Genomic DNA, 15,486 nt, shown 5'->3' on the forward strand with positions numbered 1-15,486 from the left:
TTGGGAACCTTCATCCATCCTGACTCCTTTACCCTATTCCTTCCCTATGGACAGAGCCCTGGGTTGCACAGAGGGATATAGATCTCTGCCCCTGTTTGGCTCCTTCTGCAGGCAGTTGTGCATACATGAGCCCAAAATCTCGAAACCAAATGTGCAGTGGCACTGCCCAGTCAGACTCAACTGTGCTATGTTTCAATAATAATGTGGACATCTGATCTGATGATGGAGCAATGGTGAAATACAAAATGGTGCTTTTCTATCCATCACTGCTGCTCACAATAAGTTGGGTAATTAATTATCAGGTTCCATGGGGCCTCTAGCTGTAACTAGGGGTTGGCCCAGTTGACCCTACAGGGACGGTATGACGGGGAGAGCAGGTAATCTGTGTCGCTGGAATCGTTTCCCCAAGTTTCTTCAAGCTCTACAGCACTGCACTTTTCCCGCCTGCACCCTCGAATCACACACAGGAGATGGGGGTCTCCATGGCTGGACTGTAGGGGATAATGTGATGAAAACGTGGATCTTCTAGTACAATCCATGCACTGGAAAAAAGCATTATTACAAAGAATGAAGAAAGCATAATAAAAACAAAATCCAAGGTGAAAACTATATACCTTGTAAATACTACTCAATAAGGTTTGTAAGTACATCATTATTACCAGCAGATGAGTGACAGGGTGGACGGCTTTCCAAAGCTGTCCACCCCTTAGGAAAATCAATTAGATGGGTGTAAATCGCCCAGTGTGTATGCACAGCGATTAAGCCCAACGATTTTTCTCCATCATTGCTCTGCAAAAATGCTCAGTGTGTTTGCACCTTACACAGACAGAATGTCTTACCTTGCTAATAATACCATACTGATCGTGGTTTACTACATTTTCAATGTATTCCATTCACACGCACACACAATATATATGTATGTATATAGATATATATATATATATATATATATATATATATATATTTGCAAATTGCAGAAATACAGTATGTAAGCGCTACAGATATGCAAACATGTTGTGTGGTTTCTTAGCTGGTAAGTGCTTTGCATATCGCTTCCTGTACTGACCAGTGGTTAGAAGGAAGCTGCTTGTCAAAGCATGAAACTGACATTAAACATACAGTATAAAGAACAATATGCTTCTTTGTAACAAACTGACCAATAAATGAAATGTCTTGCCATAAAATCTATTTACATTGTTTATGCAGATATGTGAATTATACGCTATATTTATGGTCAATGCTGAGGATCATAAACATACTGCAAACTACATTATATACTAGTTCAAACCATATATAGGATAAAGTGCAATAGAATGCTAAAGCCTGTAAATGCACCAAAGTTACAAAACAAAATACAGATGGAGGGCCTCTAAACCTTGCCCAGGGATCGCCAGCATGCCAGCATGCATGCGCGTCCCAGTTTCAGGATGGCGCCGTGGTGGCATCCTGCCCGTCTCCTCTTCAGGGAGACAGGCAGGGATAGGCGGGACAGCGGGCAGTAAGGGGCACCGGGGGAGGCGGAGGGCGGTGGAGAAAGCTCCGTAGCCACGAGGCACGCGAGCATCTCGTGCGCGCACGCTCCTGGCGAGAGCCAGCCGCTGGCGGGGGGCTGGCGATCGCCAGCCCCTGCAAGAAAGAGGCCGGCCCCATCTGTATACATTGGGGGATACTGTATGCTATAACCCGCCATTGCTGATCGAATTGCCAATAGAATAGCGTGATGAAAAACATTGGCAAATCATTGGGACAAATAGTAAAAAATCTGATGTTTTCCACTCCCAATGTTTTACCGGGGGCAATTTGCTGTCTGTCTGGTGATCACGGGGGCTGATTCTAATCCATTTGCAAAAGAGACCTGCACATGCGCATAATAGACCATGCGCATACGCAGTCCCCCACCCATCGGAACGAGGCCGAATGCATCCCATTCCGATGGGTGGGGGACTGCGCTTGTGTACGGACTATTATGGGCATGTGCAGGTCCCTTTTGTGAATGGCTTCACAGGGATCAGGGCGAGCCGGGGGCTGGGCATTCTCATAAGTATGCATGTGGGACGAATTGTGCCAGGGGCGGGCAGCTGATGTCATATGACTTCAGCTGCCCGCAAATAAAAGTCATTCTCCACTGAATTTTATTTGTGAAGGCAGGTGAAATCATTCGATGGTTGTGGACCATCGAATGATTTCTCCTACAGCGGCAGCATGCGAGAGGATGTGTCTACATTACACATCCCCTCGCATGGTAGTGACGGGACTCAGCGGCGGCGGTAGGGGGGAGGGCAGCTATTCAGCGGGACGGGCTCTCTGGCACTCGGCTTACTGAGCCAATCAGAATCAGCCCCTTATTGGATGTAGTGTGTTTATGTAGGGGCACTTATGCAGCACAGCCAATGAACACTGCAAATTCCCAACACTGTCATTTATTTTAATGTTCAAGTCTGTCCTCCCTCCTGAGGAGGTGTCTGTGCAACTTAGAAGTGTGTAGATGTATCAAGCAGTGACCATTCTGAATAGGTGCACTGTACAAATGTAAAGTAAATGTCACATCAAAGTAGAACCCTCTACCACTTTGGTACCAACGGTGCTTTTCCATTTTGGACGGAAAATACTGCTTTGAGCAGTACAAATTATATGTATACAAATGATGTATATCGTAACTCGCCAGAACCTGTTCATTGCCAGGGACTGCACATGCGCAGGCCCCCAAGCATCGTAACAGGGCTAAATTTGCCTCGTTCCGAGAGAACCTGAATTAGGCCCTACATAGTGAATATCTGCATGCTCCTCTTGTGTCATTTCATTGATGATATTTTCATTATTTTCAGAATAAGAGAACGGGACAGCAATGGATCTTATGCTCTATGTTTGATACATGATAGAAAAATCTCACATTATCGCATTGACCTAGACAAAACTGGGAAATTGTCAATTCCAGAAGGGAAAAAATTTGATACTTTATGGCAGGTATTATATATTATAAACACCAAAGGCTTACACTAATTATATAAATATATATTATGCTCTTTAAATGGGATACAGTTAAACTTCTAGTGATTGGGATTCTGGCTATCAAAATATTGGAGTCGGAATACAGCCGGTGGCCACAACTCCGGCGGTGGAGTACGGACATCAGTGTATATGCCAATGTCAGAAATCCGACAGCCGGCATCCTGATTGTAAGTATGCTTAGTATCATAGTGTTAAGCCAGGTTGGGTTAGGCACTAAAAAGTGGGGGTTACGATTAGGCACTAAGGTGAGAGAGTTAGGGTTAAGCTGTGGAGGTTAGGCAGTAATGGGGATGGTTAGAACTAAGCCTGGCGGCGATTTGTGCCTGATTTCACCCGATTCAGGTGGATCGGGCTGAGAAATCAGGTAAAATCGGCCCAAATAGCATGTGTCTGAGGTCTCATCCAATCAGATGCGTGGTCCCGTGCACATTGGCTTGGACACGAAGATCATACTGCAGTGCGGAAGATCTCCGGGTTAGACTTTGACTTAGACCAGCGGCAGGGAGCAGGGATCGCATGCAATACATTGCATGCAGAAGGGCTGCATGCGATGTATGGCATGCGGTCCTGCCACCCGGGATGGTCCTGTGTAGCCTAAGGGAAATTGGATGTGACTTCTCCCATAGGAGAATTCGCATAGTGTCTGAGGGCCTTTAGGCTGCAAGTGGGGAGAGTTAGGAGGAGAGGGTAAGTATACTTACCCCTGTCTGGATTCTGTTTTGTGGGATGCCAATTGTGGGATGCAGTCTTTTGACTGTCGGCATCCCGTATACCCATCATGCATACTGAGTACCTTTAAACAGCATTGGAGTACCTGTTAAGTCTTGGTATCTTGAGTAATGTTTAGTTATGTAGGCCCTTATTCTGGTTGGTGCGGATAAATCCGCGTGCGTTCGGGCCGCCGATGTTTTGTGTTTGCACATGTGCAGAGGCATATCTGCGCATGTGCGAAAGGGACATACGTCCAAATTCCGCATGAAATGTCTACACTACGAACAGGGGGAGGAGAGGGGCGTGAAGGGCTGTTTGGCCTCATTAACATATGCATACGCCCCGCGTTTCATGGGCGTTCCCATGAAAACGCTGGGCGTACGTATGGTAATGGTGACGCACGTGCAGGGGGCGGACATATGACATTGCCGGATGTCAGCTGCACGCCCAGAGAAATCCATGAGAAATCTGTGCGTGCTCCGTGCGGTCAGCGGCTTACCGCATTCGGACGGAGTGAGCGATCCGTACGGAAGGCGGGGTTTAGGATGCACGGTCCTGGCCGCATATTCGGCTCCGGCCGCACAGACCAGAATAAGGCCCGTAATGAGTACATTTAATTGATTATATTACTATGTTTCTTATTATTGTTTCCAATAATATTATAATGCATTTTATCTAATTTATAATAATCAATCATTTCCAAATGTTATAACTTCACAGTTGGTTGAACATTATTCATACAAACCTGATGGACTTTTGAGGGCCCTAACAAATCCATGTCCCCGAAATATTAATACGCCTGGTAAGTATTAGTTAAAGTTCTTTGATACAAAAATTCATATATACACTAACAGTATTGTGCAGCTGAGCAACCACTTGTAAGCACATGCCGCCCAATACGGTCTCAGAGGACCTGGAAATGTTGCAATACCCACAATTTTAATTCATTTGAGTATACAGTTATCATGTTTTACATATATCCAACATAAATTAACAATAAAAATAAAGACTATTACAATTAGCCAACACATAAAATATATATATTTATCTCTCTTTTTCTTGATCTACTATCTGACCACCTGTCTAGAGCATGTGAATAGTGGTATGTCTAGAATTAGTCATTAGTAGCAAGTTTGGTTAAATTTGTCCTGGAGTGGTTATTAGTAGTGTATGTCCACATATAATGACAGGGTTAATTATAATTGCCACTGTATGGTTAGTAGATGGCAGCAAGGCTTTCAGTTGGCTTGCATATAATGGTATCCACCTTTAGTGTGTCCACAAGGAACATCCCCTGGCTGGTTAGCACTCCACCATACAAGACTGTAAATGTCCTATTACTGCTGTCACTAACCACGAGATTCTTACATGGCTTAACAAACAAACATCAGTAAGATTGGCACTGATACTGGCTTCCTCTGTGATCTTTAGTATCTATTCAGAATTTAACATTTAATGCTGCTGTTCAATTTATGACTGTTAACACGAATGATTATGCAGGTTACAGTCATTACAAGTTGTAAATATGCCAAAGTGCCAGATTAAAAGGGGAATGGATTCAAGGGATGCCAATGTGATAGTGCCTCTTTACAAGGCATTGGTAAGACCACACTAGGAATAGTGTTTGTTTCTGGGCACCGCACTTATTTATTCACAGTTTCTTATAAAAAGGACTTTAAAAACATAAATGAATTGGAACAGGTACAGAGAAGGGGCGACTAAGCTAGTAAAATGTCTTGAATCATTAGAATACAAAAATAGGTTAACCAGGCTGAATATGTTTTCACTGGAGAAACAGAGGTTGAGAGGAGATATGATTAGGATGTTCAAATACAGGATTGGGAATCATATGGAACTGGGAGATGATTTGTTCACTAACAGGCCTATACTTAGGACATGTGGGCATGCACTGAGGCTCGAGGAAAATAAATTCCGTACTGAATTAGAAGAGGATTCTTCACCATTAGAGCAGTAAAATTCTGGAACTCATTACTGGTCGGGGTGATTACAGCAACTACTGTTAATGAATTTTAAAACTGGATACATTTTTGGCTGCTAAGGGAATCCCATAAATATGACTAAAGTCCGTAGTTACAAGTCAGATAGATTGAACTCGATGAACTAACATATTTTTTCAGCCTTAAGTATGTTACTATGGGCCTTATTCTGATCGGATCGGTGAAACGTGCGTACAGTCAGTCGCACCATGAGTTTCCCGTACGCTCACGGTGAGCATACGTCCGCCCACAGAAAAGCCGCACACGGACGGTCACAGACACTGACAATGGGGAGTGGCGTACACTTGAGCGTATGCCACCGTGTATGGACAGATCTCCCTCTTAGCCACCGATACCTGGCGTACATCAGAGTGTACGCCACAGTGCACGGACGGAAGTTCATAGCAGATATGAAAGTGCATAATGTATGTTGTTGGGAAAAAATATACAGATTGTGTGCAAAATAGTGGCCATGGCCTTAGGACATTGCTCCACCATTGCAAGTAGAAATTGAGTCCAAAAACATCCTTGTTGCACTTAGAGGTGGTTTATGTGTCTTTTTCATAATTAAAAACTGGTATGTTTGTTACAGTGAAAAAGTTGACACATGTCGACTCCTGTGAATTGAGTGTCCTGCTTTTTAAAGTATACTAAAACACTTTCTGAATGGGTGTAGATGGTTATAAAATAACTACCATGACATATATAATCAGGTCTTAGAATGAATATTACCTAAAATTAAACCAACCTTTATATGTTGAGAAGTGTAGAAAGATAAGCTTCCAATGTGTTTGAGGGCTGTGTGTGGCTTGCAGGTAGTGAAATATTGTTTTTTACTTAATAGCCTGCAGCATTGCTTATTACATTCAGGTGTATGTGTTTGACTAGTAATCAGTGTTAATTAGCAGACCCAGGCGTCCGCTCTCATACGGTATCTCTAGGAGTGGTCTGGAGCTATCTTTGGCGTCCGCCTGTTTTTGGGCCAAAATGCACAGCGCGTTTGCCGATCGAGGCGGTTGTGGCACCGTGCATTTTGTGTGCACACCCCCGTGTACGCCCATGTTTACGCCCAGTTTTCCTCATTATTCCGGCCGCTCCCATAAAAACACCCACATGCCGCCCACAATGACCGTGCTCTTGCGGACAGGTTTTTTCGCACGGAGAGACCCGTCCGTGAGCGGTGTGAGGTCGCCGCACATACGCATTGCGAAAAATACGCATGCGCAGATTTTTAAAAAACCCGATCCGACCCTGTACGGTCCCACCGCACCAACCAGAATAACCCCCTATGTTACTATGTAAGAGACATTCTGCAATTGCAGAATAGCTTTACATTCTCTTTGTATGACACAAATAATGTAATTTATTTCAGTTGTAGGTTTTATCTCGGGAACATGTCATTTACCGGACCGTAGTAGACTTCCTAACCTGCCTACGGAGGTAAGCTACATTAAACAAAATAAATCACATTTTGTTCAGTATCGTACACCTGTAAACTTTCTTATGATCTGTGGGACTATAAATAAATACTATAAATAAATATAAAGAAAAACAAATACACATAACTAAAAAAAAGGCTACAGCAACATTTAGCAATCAAAAGAATTTTTACTATATTTTTAAATTTTAAATACATTTTAACTATATTTTCACCCGCCTAAGTAAAGTGGGTGAAAACATTGTTTTAATTAATTAAAAATCTATTACACTGAGCTTATTCTGATGGTAACATTTCAGATTTTGTCCCTGAAATTTTCTGGCAATGCATGTCTGCAAAAAAAAGCAAAAAGACCCATATAAGCTGGGCTGGGAATTTGCAGGCTGATTGATAATCAAATAACCACGCATGTACTTGGTACTCTGTGCACATATGCGAGCGGTACTTCCGAAGACAGCGAGGCTCGTAATGTGATTGACACCTTGCGGGCGTGCCGCTAGCATTTTCTGGGGTTTACCCAGAAATCGCAAGCATTCCCCTGCCATTGGGAGGGAAACCGCTGACATAATCAGTGCAGAGAGATTAAACGATTAATCACATTAAACGATCCCCGCCGCCGCCAATATTGGTGGCAGCCAGGATCTGGTGGGGTGCCGGCATTGGCCAGTGCATATACACACCCCAACAAAAACCTAATTTCTCCATTTATTATTTATAAAAGGAGTCGGACTATAAAAGGATTACAAAATCTATGATTCTTTTGAAAGCAATAAACAAAACTACTGCTCTTCCTGGAGCCCCATAATAATTGAGAGGTCACTCGGGAACACTCTCTTTAGAAATGAACGGGACCTTGAATATTAGTAATTTCGTGCCAGATCCCATGCTTTTACCAGTTGATCTTGGGCAAATAGATCCAATTTTTTAGCGAACTCAGCCTTGGGCTTACAAGTGTGAGTGTAGTAGCTGTTATGGCATGGAAACCCAATGCTGAGAGTCCCCCTGCTACTTTGACAGATGCCCTGGCTGGCTCAGCCTAGTGATGGTTATTGGAAAATATGGGGAAACCCCCTTCCCTGTTTTTGTTATTTAATAACAGTCTAAACACAGTAGCTGGGGTCCAGTTTTTTGAGGAGGAACACCTTTTTAATGTCATAGTTTTACATAAATACATACATACATACAAACATACATACATACATACATACCGTACGGGAAGCGGTCATCTATTAGAATGAACTTAGGTCTACAGTCATTAGGTCGACCCCACTAGGTCGACTGGCAGGAAGGTCGACCTGACTTAAGGTCGACATGGGCCAAGGTCGACATGACTTAAGGTCGAATTTGCATAAAGGTCGACATGAGGAAGGTCGACTGGTCATAATGTCGACATGGGTTTTTCACTGTTTTTTGAGCCGACATGTGCCGACAGGCGGTATTTCATGCCCTACCATCCACTATTGCGAGGTGGGAGAATAAAATAGTGTGCCGAGCGCAGCGAGGCACCGTGCCCGAAGCATTGCGAGCGAAGCGAGCGATGCGAGGGTCCGATTCTCATTGCCAACTGTGTCCATGTCGACTGTGTCGACATTCGGATAAAAAAACAGTGAAAAACCCATGTCGACCATATGACCAGTCGACCTTCCTCATGTCGACCTTTATGCAAATTCGACCTTAAGTCATGTCGACATTGGCCCATGTCGACCTTAAGTCAGGTCGACCTTCCTGCCAGTCGACCTAGTGGGGTCGACCTAATGACTGTAGACCTAAGTTCATTCTGACAGATGTACCGCTTCCATACCGTACATAGCACCATAATGCACATATATTTTAACATTTACATGTATTTAATGTAACAGTATAGCAATAGTGTGCTGAAAATTAATCAAAGTTTAATTCCACACAAAAGTAACGTTTATAGTTTTTGAATAATATATATTGTTTTGTAACATTTATATAAAAATACTTTGAAAGAACAATGCATTTAATTTGTGTGGCTGAACTGTTTTTCATAATCCTTTGTTTTCCTATTAATGTCTACCTGCCATTGGTCACCTTTGTTCATTGTTTCCACTGATTAAATATCAAGCAGATGTCTTAGTGCACATAACAGAGGATGAGCAATTTGGCCATGGTTAGTTTAATGCTTGAGTCACTGAACCATCTGCTGGATTTGTGGGTTAACTCAAGGTCAAATGCATGGTGTACAGAGATGCACAAGCTACATAAATATTAACACAGTGATGTCAAATAATCCACAGGTCTGTATGAACAATGGCTGTCTACTTACTTTTGTTTTTTGTTTTTTTTTATTTGTATTTTTATTTAAGGTACAGCATCTAATACAGGTTGCATTGCATGAGTTCCACTTCCCAGCATTGTATACAGTATCTTAACAGGTGCCGGATGACTTACCGAAAGTCGGGATTACGACGGTTATTTCACCAACATCAGAATCCCGACTGTCATGAGCTGACAGTCTGACCCCCGTAGAGGAAAAATAGAATAGGGAGTGAGCCTGCAGCATGGCGAGTGCAGCAAGCCTGCAAGGGGCTTCAATGTGCTCGCCCCCTGACGGGCTCCTGACAGTCAGGACTCCAATGTCGGAAAATGACCGTAGGAAACCAGACTGTCGGTAAGTGATACCAAACCCATCCTAACTGCTCTTTATTAAGTACATGGATATGTTAATAGTGATAACATTGCATGTTGTAAAAAGGTTGTGAAAGCCCATTTATTCTTCCTCTCTGACATTGTGGTTTCTAGAATTGGTCAGCAGGTGGAATAATCTCAAGAATCAAATCCTACTCCTTTCCCAAGCCTGGCAGCAAGAAGGTGCACATTACACGCTTTCATAGCTTTCTCAATCATTGGCATTTTGGCTGCTTTGCTCACCATGGCTTGCATTAAAGTAGTACAGCATGATTTATGCGCCTACCCTGTGACAAACTATGTATCGCTTTTAAAATGTGATAACATAGACTCAAAGCTACCACTTTGTGGCAGAAGATGAATTTCTCATATCCAATTGATAAGTTTGTGGTTTTGAACTAATAATAGACATTGGGGGTTATTCTGGTTCATTCGGCCGGATGTGAATTTGAATCCTTGCGAGTGAACTAGATCCCACCTTTGCGAATGGTGGCACAACGGCCCACCATTCGCAAGTCGCATACGTTCGCAATGGCTGCAAATAGATGTTTTACATAAGCATCCATTCGCATGCCACTAGGACCATCCCACACCATCGAAAGATATGGAAGGTGCACGCATATGTGAGGTTGCTGTGGGCATCCGGTGATGACCTCGTTAGCATGAGAATGCCCAGTGTTCTCATGGGAATGCCCATATTCTGTCAGCATTTTCTACCTGGTGTCAGCTTTACCAAGCCACAACAGTATACTTCGCATTAGTAGTAGGGGTTGTCCAAGAGTCAACTGCTTTTTAAACCTCCCTCTCCCTGTGGTTATTTTCAGTTATTTTGAGTTATGAATGTTGGCATTTTAAGACGCTCCATAGTTTGTTGTAGCATTTTTTATGAGCAAGTAATACCGCTTTAATCCTACTAACTGTGTGGTGTGGTTACTTACTAAAGAAGCACCCTCTCCCCCCAAGCATTTACTGGGTGAGGTGTGTCATGTGTGCAAATTACTTAACAACTATAATATAACAATGCGTAAATAAAGAAACTGAGGTGTAGATTTGGCAGAATTTTTTTTAGTATTTATTAAATGGAATATATATTTATTTAAGGAAATGTATTGAGGCAAAACAATAAACTCAAAAAGTGGATGGATGTGGGAAGACAAGATATCACAGCCCAAGCCTTTACAAAGACACAGCCAGTAGTAACCTAATCCAGCTACTGTAGTCCAATGATCAGCACCCATGCCCGCCCCCATCCTAGATGTTTAAAGATAACAATATACTTTCTTATGCCAATCATTCAGTTTCTCTTCATAACAATTTACTTAAAAAAACAATAAAACTAGAAAACAATATGAGTTTAATACTGCAATCACTGTTTAACCAATAACAATTATTACCACTTTACTAAAATATGGCTAATGGTAAATTTATTTAATTAGATATATGGCTATATAATGTAATGCTTTTAGTTACAGTATATGTGAGAAATATAAAGCATTTGTTTTGTAACTAAATGAAAGGGAAATCCCAGCTTACTGTAGATCACAAAGTCAATGAACATCATCAGATTACTCAAATCCAGGTTCGGCGGAAGCCTTCATATACTGGCTCAGCATTCCTAGCATGATTAATGCACCATCATTTATTCATTTATTACCAGTTATTTTTATAGCGCACACATATTCCACAGCGCTTTACAGAGAATAGCTGAACATTCACATCAGTCCCTGCCCCAGTGGAGCTTACAATCTGTATTCCCTTCCACATGTACATGCACATACAGACATTCTAGGTTTTTTTTTTTTTTTTTTTTTGGGGGGGGGGGGGGGGGGGGGTAACCTACCTGTATATTTTTGGAATGTGGGAGGAAACCAGAGCGCCTGAAGGAAACCCACACAAGCACTGGGAGAATATACATTGATGATTGGGAGGAATATTTTGTATTAGGATAATCCTTTGTTAGTTACTGATGAACTAGAAGCACAATAATTCAAATTGCACAAAACCACATTTGTTATGCAAATTAAAATGAACTATTGCCCTGCCTAGCACTGCACATACACTTGTACTTGTTCCTTTTTTGCAGGGAAGTTTAATTTTAGGCTTTTCCAATGTAGGATAACATATACTACAGCTATTTATAATGCAAGTAGTAGGTGTAGACTATATATGTACATATGTAGCATATGAAACTACTTATTTCCTGAAATAAAAGCAGTTCTAATATCCTCTTACTGGCTGGGCATTATACAATAAACTATACAAATATACAAAATCCAGGTATGATCACAAAATCACAAGTAACGTAATTAGCACTACCTACTGATCCCTTAAAAAATGTATTGGTAATAAATACACCTATGCACCAGCTAGGAGATCTGTAAAACATGCACTTAGGGCTACTCACCCGTACATGCCCGTCGGCGGCTATCCTGTGTTTGGATGTTCCCCGGGGTTGGTGGTGGGCGGCTGGGCTCCATTCCAGTCTCCGGCAGCAGGGGAAGCAGGGCACACTGTCCAGAGGCAGGGTGTTCTCAGGTAGCGCTGAGAGTCTGGCACCACCACCTTTGTTAAGGGCTTAAGTATGGGCAAATGCATGATTGAGGTTTTCCTGGTTCCCTGACCTTCCAGCCTATGGCAGCTACTCCCTGGGAGACTTCCTGACTGTTCTAGTGCCATCTGCTTTCCCTGACCTGCATCCATGCTCCGTAGCAGGTTTCCAGCTCCCCAGCAGTCGGTCCAGTCCAACCCGGCCCGCTCCTACTGGTCCAGTCCGGACGATATCCCTTCGGGCCCAATTCCAGTGTACTCGACTTCCATTTATCTTCAGCCTTCTTAGTCTCTCCATAGTGGATCCAATAATCTTCTCCATCAGCCACAGTCTTCATCGTACCCCACCATCAGCTTCTTCAAATCCCCGCGCAAGAACTTATTGCTTCATATTATTTAACCCTACACAAGAACTTATTGCCTTGTATTTATTTGTCCTCACTTTATCCTCAAAGAAGTATTTGAGTGCCTTCCTATCTGTTCCTATTGATGGAAAAATCATTCCCTAAAACTGCCCAATTTAACCCAACTTCTCCTGACTTGTCTCCTGACTTCCTGTGACTCACACAACTCCATCGTATCCTTCACCTGTGACAGAGTGCAAAAAATAACAAACATAAAATAAATAATTGGAAGACAAGGTAACATATTTCTGGAATTTTTGATTAGGCCTGAAAATTCTTCCAGACCTGTCGAAAAAGAAAAGGGCTAGTGGTATGTTCATCACTGCATAAGCTCTCTCTTGGGCAAAGGCATGGGACTGTCTGCACCCCAATAGGTGTTTCTTCAAAGGACCCATTGTCCATGATGATGGATATTCTGACACCCTCTGGTGGAGGTATTGGATCTGACACCGCCAGGAGGAGGCACTCTCTGCACTCCTACAAAACGCTGACAGTATACACCACATAGCTGTTGGACCTATTACAAGATTTTTGTACAGTTGCAGTTCTGGCAAATACAAAAGGGTCTGGATGCAGAGTGTCTGTCCATGGAACAATGGGCATAAGCGATGGGATGTTTTATAAGTTCTTTTGAGTCACATAATGGAGTTTAGCACATTGTTCTCAACTTATAGTCTAAGTTTGAACTTGGTAAGGGAACTATAGTGTGGATGCACCAGGGCAGAAGTTGCTGAGCGAGATACTGAAGTCAATTTCTAAAATTGAGGAGCACCATAAACAAGTCAGAACCATCTTTATAAAATTTGTATAACAGGTGTTTTGCAAAAGGTACTGCCTTTTGCTAGTCTGTTGGACTTTGGAGAGCGAGGATTGCTGGTGGCATGTGAGATGGGACACTCACTGGTGAAAGTATGGAATTTAGCACTTATTAAATGAATGTCATAGTTAGTAAGTCATTGACTTGGTATGCCATGCGCACAAAAGGGAATTTGCATTTTATTAATGACTGTTGTATTAATTGGTTTGGGATTAAATCTATCTGGAAAAACTGTAATATGAAAATGTGATATTTTTTTTTTTCACCCTTTATTCATTATCATCAGGAACACATGAATCCTGGAGGTAATCATGTGATAAGACATTGGCGACATGGTAGTCCTTTCCATGTTTGTACACTACATTCAGATTGTATTTTTGGAGCTTGAGACTGGTAATCTGGGGTTTGAAGTCTGTGTTAAGGACTAGAGCCAACATTTTATTTTCAATTTCATTAAGGGCTCTGGATACAAAACTGATGGTTTTATTACACTGCAAACAGACAGCATCAAGACCACGCTTGGAGGCATTGCCTGAGATCACAACAGTAATGTGCACAGCAAAAAATTGGACACTAGGCTAAAAGTGAACATAGCGTTGAGGCAAGAAATAGCAGCAGCATGGCACTCCAATCAACACATTAAACACAGTTGTACAAAATGTGGCTGTGACCTCACTCATATCCAATAAGCACTGTAGACTCATCTTTGTCGGAAAGCATTTGTTGGATAGCCTGTGATTTGGCAAGCTACAACTTAAACACCCTCTGAAGGTGGTGGCCAACATGCTGAACATGCATGACTCTGAAATACTTTTTCACTGACTCAGGATTTAACTGCATGTTCATTTCACACATTCTTTGGAGAGATGTTGGGGAGGCAAATGTCATATTCTTCAATGGTGTGACACAAAATGAGGATGCCATCTACAATGATCTCACAAGGCTATTCCTTGAAGAGATACTTCATGCAAGGTTGGGATATGTCACTGGCAGTGCATATGCAGTAGGACATAGGGAGGTAGGTGTAATGAACACATGAAGCATGCATGATTCACTGTGCATTGTAATTTGGCTGGTTAGCTTCTGCCACTGAAGCAATGATGCCCAATGCTGTCATGTGAGTTAACTCCTTTATCTCTTTACTTTGATATCCAGGGGCACACGTCTGGGAGCACATAATGTAGAAACAGACTTGCACCAGCATGCAAAAGCAGGACATTTGTGCATTCATGAGCGTTGTGACTGCAGAAATGTATACAGTATGGATCTTATTCAGGTCCATGCGCTCCCATGCAAATTCACACAGGATCGCAATGTTTCCAAACTGCACATGTGCATTTTTGTGCATGTGTAAGAGGCCACGGCAAACAGAGTGTTCGCCGGGCACTCACACACAACAGTGTGTGCATGGGGCAGTGGGCCGAGAGATGCACCCATGGGAATGCCCAGCGTTTCATGGGCGTTCTTATGCTAGTGCCCCAGTGACGTGGGTGCCGGGGCGTGGGCGCTGTCAGCTGCCCGCCCTGTCCTCGCACAGGACATAGCTGAGAGTGTCTTAAGGTCCATACACACTTTAGCCTAGCACTTTTTATGCCCAGTGTATACGGACAGCGTTGATCGCTATCATCGCTGGAGGAAAAGCCACTGAGTGCATACTTACTGAGCAGCTTTCCCCCTGCCCAGCGCCGACGGAGGAGGACGGCTTTGCATAGCACAGCACTATGCAAAGCCGTCCTCAAATCCGCTCATCTGCTGGTATTACCAGCAGATGAGAGGCTTTCCCGGCGATTATGCGGGAGCGCGCAGCCGCACTCACTGCTCATCGCCAGGCCATACACACTGGGCTGCTTTGAGCCAAAAGCCGCTCAAACTTGCTGTTTTGAGCGGCTTTCAGTTTAAAGTCACCCAGTG

The 15,486-nt window shown here is 42.9% G+C and overlaps 1 protein-coding gene across 4 annotated transcripts in view; it reads left to right on the forward strand.

The window, feature by feature from the left end:
• SYK (spleen associated tyrosine kinase) overlaps positions 1-15,486 on the forward strand; it is a 121,165-nt gene that overhangs the window by 82,345 nt on the left and 23,334 nt on the right. For 3 of the 4 annotated variants that reach the window (XM_083187654.1, XM_083187672.1, XM_083187664.1), the window contains 4 exons: positions 2,826-2,964; positions 4,441-4,522; positions 7,090-7,157; positions 9,922-9,990. In XM_083187654.1, the coding sequence (XP_083043780.1) occupies positions 2,826-2,964; positions 4,441-4,522; positions 7,090-7,157; positions 9,922-9,990 (358 nt within the window). The remainder of the gene's footprint in view (positions 1-2,825; positions 2,965-4,440; positions 4,523-7,089; positions 7,158-9,921; positions 9,991-15,486) is intronic. The other variant, XM_083187681.1, reaches the window with a different exon arrangement.

The sequence above is a fragment of the Crinia signifera genome, chromosome 1 (genome assembly GCF_055691185.1).
Source record: "Crinia signifera chromosome 1, ASM5569118v1, whole genome shotgun sequence".
NCBI lineage: Eukaryota > Metazoa > Chordata > Amphibia > Anura > Myobatrachidae > Crinia > Crinia signifera.